This window comes from Eleutherodactylus coqui, unplaced genomic scaffold, assembly GCF_035609145.1.
Source record: "Eleutherodactylus coqui strain aEleCoq1 unplaced genomic scaffold, aEleCoq1.hap1 HAP1_SCAFFOLD_43, whole genome shotgun sequence".
NCBI lineage: Eukaryota > Metazoa > Chordata > Amphibia > Anura > Eleutherodactylidae > Eleutherodactylus > Eleutherodactylus coqui.
The window spans coordinates 108,170-117,016 of NW_027102323.1; the positions used below are offsets into that span (position 1 = coordinate 108,170).

An 8,847-nucleotide genomic window follows, 5' to 3' on the forward strand; every position below is an offset into this window, starting at 1 on the left:
GCTGAAAGACAACGTTGAGCGACAGCTTAACGAAAACTGCATGAAGTCAGTGCAGTTAAACATAACGATTATCGCTCAAAAGGCGAATTTTGAGCGATAATTGTTGTGTCTAAATGGGCCTTTAACCATATTTCTAACATGCAGTCAAATGTCGTCCACAAACCTCTATCTAGTCCAGATAGATAATAAAGCCCTTGATTAGTTGCATCAGGTGTGCTTAAGACAACACCTAATTTGCAAATGTGTGCTCCCATGAGGGATTTTATTGAGGGAGGAAGGTGAATAATTCTAAAAGTGCAGTAGTCATGAAAAATTATATTTTGTGTTGTATTTGGAGAAACCACTTATGTTAGTTGTGTTGAGCTATTTAAATTGTTCATCCCCTGCTTTTTTGCAAACAGCTGAAAGTTTGTAAATTTGGCAAATAAACTTGCAATGGGATTGAACAATTTTCATTGCAATTATAGATGGCAAAATATGTTTAAAAATATCTAATCATACAGCATATAATACAGCATTTCTAAAGTAAAGGTGGCCATTCACATTAGTTGAAGGGCTTCTGTCATCACTAACTGTAAACTAAGTTATGGGGCTCAAAGGTGAGGGCCGGTGGTCTGCTTATTATACTCAGTGTCCCCTGTTTCAGTGCTGGGCCCCTGAGAAATCAGCACACACACACACAGTGACCATATCAGAAGGCTGTGCGCATACGCTCTCCCATCTATCTCTTTAGGAGAGTGGGCGCACACAGCCTTGGGAAGAGTGTCACCATATATATGCGAACACTAATTTCTCAGAAACACAGTCCTGGAACAGGGACCCTGTGGCTATAAAAAGCATCTTACCTGATCCCCCGTCCCTTTATCTTTGAGGCCCATTATACAGTTCATGGGGCCAACAGTTGAAGACAGAGGCTCTTTAAGTGCATTTTGCATGGAGCAATTTGCTCCGGTAGCCAAGCGCCAAATCATTGGCACTTGTATACCAAGCCTTTACATAAGCTGATTCAAACCTTCTGCAGGACTAATCGTTTGTCCCACATAGAGAATCATTGCTGTCGGCACCACATCCCTTGTTGACATCATGAGGTTTGCAGCTGGCGATGATTTTGTTCAGCTGCATGAAAGTTGCGACCAGCTGCTGAACAAATGTTTGCTTATTAAATGGTGGATCAGGTACAGCTTTACATAGGTCAAAAGTCAGGCAAAAGGGTGTTCATGTGATCGTTCATGCCAGATTGTCAGCTCATGTACAAAGACGTATAGAAGGTGGTTGATCAGTCGTTAAATTTTCATCTAGTGAATGATTGTTTCACAGATGTAGCCATACGTTTGTAAGTCCGTGTTGGCTGCCACAGTTGTTCAAACTGGCCATACTAGTTCAATGACACTTGGCGACAGACTAATGAGCTTTTGTGCATGATTCTTCGAATCTTTTGCCTCACCCTTGGACAAAGATTTCCAGACAAGGTCTGTATGTCTAAGAAAGAGCTCTGTACTCCAACATACAATTGTAGATGTGAGGGTTTCATTAGACAGGCAATCCTAAGTCAGTAACATTTCATTCCACTCACATATTTGGACCCTTTTCAAACAATTGTTACTGGTAATCAAATATCATCACAAAGGATTAGCTGAATTGCACGAAGGAGAAGACATCGGTCACGTGTATGGCACCATATAATGCAGAGTTCTTACTTACATATATCAGATGGAACTCCTATTCTAGCACCCAGCTTACACCACAGTGCAGTCAACTATCTGACTAGATGAGTGTATGCGATTGGTCAGATGAAACAATTGTTGATTGTTAAATTTAACCTTATGAATGAGGATTTTGCTTGATATTGTCCATTTTCATCAACTTAAGTTTAATGTGTATGGGTACGAACATTGGGGAAGGCAATGGCAAACCACACGGCAAAAACGGTCTGCCAAGAAAATGTCATGACGTGACGTGGCCCTAGGAGTCAGTCATGACTCTGTGCTTGCACCAGGGGACTTTACTTTTACCTACCAACATACACCAAAAGTATATATGTCTTTATGGGATACATCTGGATACATTTTTTTTGGTACAGTACTAAAAACAATAAAATTATAAGTCAAGAGCAGAATCCAAGAATTATGCATATACACTACCACAGAATATGATTGGACCAACCCACATCCTCCTAATAATAAAAGGCGCATCCTCCATAGAAAACAAAACAATGTATCATCTAGATCCTGACTGTATTTTTGTATCTTCAAAACCAGCATACAATGGCATCCATGTGTTTTTTCTAACTATATCGTTGGTCATAGGATTTGGCAACAACAAACTGAATAACTTTACTTCCATCGTTACGAGGAAACTTTATAAAAGTTCGACAAAAAGTACTCGGCGAAAACAACAGAAAAAGTAAAGCAATAAAAGTAAAAAGAAACTCATCACTGCGGAGATGGAGCAGCGCTGTACATTCTCTACTACACTTTTTTGAAGTCAGGAAACATAGGACAAAAGAAGAACAGATTTTATTTATTTATTTTTTAAATAATGGTCAAGGATTTAATTCATCTTGTTTCAATATCATTACAGAAAATGTTATGGTACAGAGTTCTTCAGTATTTTCTTTGCTTCTTTTTCTCCACATGAATGCTGGTACACTGTAATCTGTACAAGATCAGTTTTTGATTTTTTTTTCTGTACATTTCTTAAATGTATTGGTTAAAAAGGCTGTCAGCACTTAAGGAAGCAATTTTTTTTTCAAAGAAAAGGTATTCAGTTACTGCCCAATAGTACTGAGCGGAGTGATTGCCAGGACGTCTCTCCTCCTTGTTAAGAAGATGGGAGTCTGGATCCAGATGCAACCACTTGGCACATCAACACGTTATACAAGATAAAGAACAAGCAGAGCTCTCTTGTGAAGCGGTTATGAAGCATACTGATAAGGGAAACAGCAGTGTCATCTAAGCTAGTATAAAGTAAGCAGACAGCCTTGGTTAAGAGCTTAAGTATTTGTACTTTAAGGATGAGAGAAACACAACTTTTGCAGGCATCTACTGCTGTCTACTAAAAGCTACTGCTATTAGACCTAGCATTTTAACACACAAAGCAATTGCAATGAAGGAAAAGTTGCCTTGATATAATCAGAATAAGGTTTTATAAGAGTTTTTTTTTTATAAGGTTTTTTTTTGGGGGGGGGGGGGGGGGATTTTTTTTTCAGTTTTTCTCCTCAAAGTCAGTTTTTGAAATTTAGTTCAAGATGTTGACTACACTGATCAACTTTATCCAAATCATAAAAACTAGCTGTGCCGTTGCATATTACAGGATACAGTCAATGATATGTGGACATGCATCAATGCTTCTCTCTTGCTTTTGTCATCATAGCCTTCCGATGACCATGACATCCACCACCTCTCCCTTGTGAAGTTCCACATACTGCTCTGTCTTTGGAGGTAGCATCAACAGTCCATTGGCACTGCGCATACTCATCAGGCGACTGCTCATCTGATTACCTGCGTGGAGAAGACATAGACGTTAGCACACTCCTCGTAAGACAAGATGACAATGGACATTTCCTATATGGGAGTTCTTGGTGTCTGGATCAGTCGACGTAATGTAAAGACTGGTTCATTAATCAGCTTACTCTACCTAGTGGCTAATGATTAACCTTCTAGTGTGATGGGTTATTCGTCTTTAGGGTCTGGAGGAAGTAGTTGACTATACTAATAGATCACAGACTGAACATGAGTCAACACTGTGACGTAGCAGCAAAAATGAAAAACACAATTCTGTGATGTATTAAGAGAAGCATAGAGTCTAGATCATATGAGGTAATTATCTCCCTCTACTCTTCCTTAGTCAGACCTCAGCTGGAATACTGTGTCCAGTTCTGGGCACCCCAATTTTTAAAAAAATAGACAAACTGGATTAAGTTCAGAGAAGAGCTACCAGGATAGTGAGCGGTCTGCAAACCATGTCCTGTTAGGTACGGTTCAAGCATCTGGGAATGTTTAGCTTGCAAAAGTGAAGGCTGAGAGGAGACTTAATAGCGGTCTACAAATATCTGATGGGTTGTCACAGTGCAGAGAGATCAGCCCTATTCTCATCTGCACAAGGAAAGACTAGAAGCAATGGGATGAAAGTGAAAGGGAGGAGACACAAATTAGATATTCGACAGTCAGGGTGATCAATGGGTGGAACAGGTTACCACGGGAGGTGGTGAGTTCTACTTCAATGGAAGTCTTCAAACAGAGGCTGGACAGACATCTGTCTGGTATGATTTAGTGATCCTGCATTGAGCAAGGAGTTGGACCGGATGACCATGGAGGTCCCTTCCAAATCCACGATTCTATGATATTTATGGGAACTATAAAAAGATTTTCCAAACCTGGCATCCATTTTTTTGGTCCTTAGGAACATAAAGTAAAAACTAAAACAATGTAAGGTACAATATACTGTGTATAATTCAAGTTGACTCCTCTGACTTTCTTGATGTAGGTAGTGGGACCCTTAGTGGTCATCTATTGTGGTGACGGGTTGAGTAATGTCTGTTTGGCAATCAAGGTCAGGTTTCCAGCTAAAGGATTTTCAGATCTCCTGATGATACAATATAGAATAGAGCCAGCGGATTTCCATTTCATCCCAATGTATTTTTACACCATATTATGCACCACGCCTGTTCTTTTTGCAATGTTTTGCCACATCGACTGTTAACGCTTTACCATACAAGCAAGCTATAGGAACCTTTCCTAAAAATGGTTCTTGCCACCATTTGGTCAGTTTTTTTTTTACTTCTTCCATGACTGATATGATAAATTCTTTTTGCTTTATAGCGAGTCATCCACCAGCATATTTCCATTCAAATCCCTCTTCTTCCTTGCAGGGCTAATAGAAATCAACCTTTACAAGTCTAAAAGGAGCCTAAGGGTGGCTTCACCTGTGCCAACTATTGGCTGAAAAATCGTTCGAACTAGCAATTTTGACTGATAGTTTTTCTGTGCAATAACGCAGGATTTGATTGAGCGAGAAATTGCTCATTGATCATTTTGTTTTGGCTAAGTGTAACAAAGCAACTAGTGAGTTCTCATTGAACAACTGTTTGTTCACAGTAAACGGAGGTTGACAGCCGGAAGAGATCTCCAGCGCGCTTCGCCTCCATTAACTGAACGACTATCGCTCCTGTGTGAAAGTACAGAAGTCTTAGTTGTTGGAATGGCTTTCGAACGCTTACATACCCGAAAGTCATCCTGTGAAAAGCTACCCTAAGAAAAGAAAATGGTGGCTTCCATTACCGGTTATGCAGTTATTTTTTGTTAGAAGCTGTAGGGGTGGGCACCCCGCCATGGCACTTTCTGACTGTGTGATATCTGCTAGTTATATTATCAAGTTGATGGCAATGTTATTAAAATATCCATTACAACCTAACTGATAGAAGTGTCCAGTTATATGTAGTCAATAGAGACCTGTACTTTGTGCCCAAGGCAGTGGCTCTTGGTGATGCCACGTAAGTATGCAGCGATGGTACTCTGGGCGAGGATCCAACTTTACATCACAAGATAACTGCAAGACAGAAAAGAAAATGTTCTCCTATATTCAGTCATATTCACCTATTTTTCTTGTTGTATTTCAATCATCTGTCCAACTTTAAATACCATCTACGAGAGTGAAGAGCGGCAGCTAGGAGCATCTGAAAAAACAGACACATCTATGTATTACACAGACATGCCACTGATAGCAATGGACAAGTGTAGAAGTTCCCCTTGCTGTCTTTTCCCTCATAGATTCCAGTGGTTTGCTTGGGGTCCAGCAGTTGGACAAACTGGGATTAGCTTATTTTTAATGAGGGTCCCTTCTAACAAAAAGGAATGGTCTAAAGAGGACTTTGTAAATATATAGCATTACTTATCTTGTACTGATCATGACTTACAGTCTGCATTATAATCAAGAGCTGTGCCCATAATTCTGCTGGTCCCCATTGCACTCCTATGATGCAGTGAAACTATTCAGTGCCTGATGTGAAAATCACATTTCCCAAATATGCCAATATATATCCAGACATACATCCAGTAATAAATCATAGGGTATTTTGGCAATGAAACCTGAAGAATTGGGAATGCAGCTCTGGAGAATAATACAGGATGTAACTCCGTACAAGTGGAGCTGGTGTTCTGCTTGCATACCAATTAAATTACTAGTTTCTTCAAGCACAAAAATAAGCCATGGTGAAATTGAGCATTACACACAGCCCATTAAAATGAGTAAGAGGTCTGTGTAATGCAGGGCAGGTCAAGTCCTCCAGATCAGGAGACATTCTTTCTAACTGCTCTCCACTCCTCAGGAGACAGGGACCCTCAATGCCCTCTTCTAATCTAATTTTGGATTCCTATGAGGCTTTTTCTTTCTGTCATTATACAAGAGCGCCACCTGCTGGCTAAAACCAGCACTGCAGTATGTGGTGTACCTAAGAGGCTCTGATGACGGAGCAGCCGACAATATACAGTAAAAATACCCTGTCGGCCGTCTTCAGGCTTTAATCAGAATGTCGGAAGCTGTCAGACAGTTGATTGGAAAGGGTTAACTCATAATTCCCTAATAGGGTACACGAAAATGTTTTTTTTTTTAAAAACAGTACAACCCCTTTAACATAACATCCTCCAATTGTTAGCAACATATTGTAGTAGTGAAATTGGGGAACACAAAGACCGTATAGTGTAAAGTTAGGGTGGTTTTATATCTGCAGCCATGGTTCCACTTTTGTGCTCTGTTCGGGGAGCAGGAAAGGGGAATCTCTGCAACCAAATGGCTCATTCTCTGGACAGCACCACAAGCACCAGACAGACCCCATTGATTATAATGAGGTCCGTCTGTTTTCCACTCGGCTGCCTAACTTTAGATGAAAGAAAAAGCTCTGCATGCAGCACTTTTTCTTCCAGTACTTTGAGCCGAATCTGCGACTGAACCTCCGACTCCGATGTGAAATCGGCCTTAATCACATACACATTTACCTGGAGTTTTTCCTTAAAGCGGTATTCCGGGCGATGGGACATTTTTTCCAGTTTTCACCCATCCAGTGAAAACTGATAGATCAGTGGGATCGTCCGATTGCTGTGCTTGGCTGTTTGCCCCTTTGAAATGAATGAAGCAGACAATAATAGTCGAGCACAGCACTCGGCTATTTCTGTCTGCCCCGTTGAAATGAATGGAGTGGCACTACTCCATTCATTTCAATAGGTCAGACATATAGGCAAACACAGCACAGCACTCGGCTATCTGCCTGCACCGTTGAGAGGAATCAGCCTGTTCTGTGTGACCAGCAGCTCTATTCCCTGCTTCCCTGCAGAAGCGAGACGATGTATGCTGAACTGTGAAATAAGCGGGACGCAGGTCCCCCAGTCTCAGGAACACTGAACACTGGGGGTCCCAGCAGTCATACCCCCACCGTTGAAACATCCCATCGTTGAAAATCCCTCTTAAAGTAAACCTTCAAAATTCTGTCCTTGTACCTAACGAAGTGGAGGGTAAATTACCTGCACTTGTTCTTCTATGCCACGCCTCCCAATCTGCCAGTTTCAGGCCGTGGCTCCACCTGTCCAAGATGGCTACAGCTATTTTCTAACTACCTAATGCACTGCTCTCTGATTGTCCATTGGCAAGTCAGCGAACAGGTATAATGCATCGTTAGTCTAAGACTACCAATACACTGTAGAGATTAGCTAGATTGAAGACTGAATCGGCCATCTTGAATGCCCGAAAAGAGGACCTGGAACTGCAAATTGGAAAGACGGCAGAGAAGAACAACTGCAGATAATATACACACCCACGTTCCTCCTCCGGCTCCATTGCAGAATTTTGTCCAGAAAACTGGAGGGTCACTTTAACATTTACTTATAAAACAAAAACAATATAAGTTTTCAAACAGCGGCAAAGTAATGGAAATTGAGCAGCTATTTTGTGTCTTCATATACAGAGACATTCATGTTGATGTAAAGTCATATAACTGCTTTATATGGTAAATTCTCAAAATAAAGACCCTTTGTACGTGTATAGAGCCGCCTCACTAGACACTTGGACATGAAACACACACTGTTTTAGAGGTGTATAACATTTCCTAATAGGGGTGACTGCAATAAATAGCGATGGAACGGCAGATACGAATTCCGCTCTCCATATAACATGGGCGGTATAAATACCCTGGCTTTGATGATTGTAGGTCTTGGATCCAGGATTCCCTGCATCTTTCTTAGTGCTGGTACGACAAAAAGATTACAGGTAACTACTGCTGACACAGGGTTGCCTAGAGTGAATGGAAGACAAATACCATTAATCAGGAGAAGGCAGGTAGTAAACAACGTAAATTATGTGTAACACGTTCAGGCTTTTACTCCAGAATCCACATTTGATTTTGTAAGATGTAGAAATAGATTTTTCCCTTTAACCTTGTGAATGCACGGTAAGTTCTGATCAATAAGGCCTTTTTCGAGCTGGACCCCTTCAAGACCATAGCGCGACTAGTAAAACCAATGCTTTCCCTTGTATGGGTTAATTTATTAGGCATTACATATGTTGATTGAAAAAACAATCAAAATACTAACGACCACCCGTCTGTCGGTGAGTTACATGCTCCGCCCCTGATCACATGACAGTGACCTCATCAATGAGGTGCCCCAAGGATGTCTAACCACCACCTAACTAGTTACACCGAGTTAGTGAGGTGCCCCAAGGATGTCTAACAACCACCTAACTAGTTACACCGAGGTAGTGAGGCGCCCCAAGGATGTCTAACAACCACCTGACCAGTTACACCAAGGTAGTGAGGTGCCCCAAGGATGTCTAACCACCACCTAACTAGTTACATCCAGG

The 8,847-nt window shown here is 41.1% G+C and overlaps 1 protein-coding gene across 1 annotated transcript; it reads right to left on the minus strand.

Moving 5' to 3' along the window:
- Positions 1-3,338: 3,338 nt before the first annotated feature.
- LOC136601749 (gephyrin-like) lies at positions 3,339-8,225 on the minus strand. The gene is made up of 3 exons (XM_066588848.1): positions 8,178-8,225; positions 5,451-5,547; positions 3,339-3,500 (listed from the first exon to the last, which is right to left on the minus strand). Exons 1-3 carry the CDS (start codon positions 8,220-8,222, stop codon positions 3,367-3,369), a joined length of 276 nt encoding a protein of 91 aa, XP_066444945.1. The 5' UTR covers positions 8,223-8,225; the 3' UTR covers positions 3,339-3,366.
- Between the last annotated feature and the right edge of the window lie 622 nt (positions 8,226-8,847).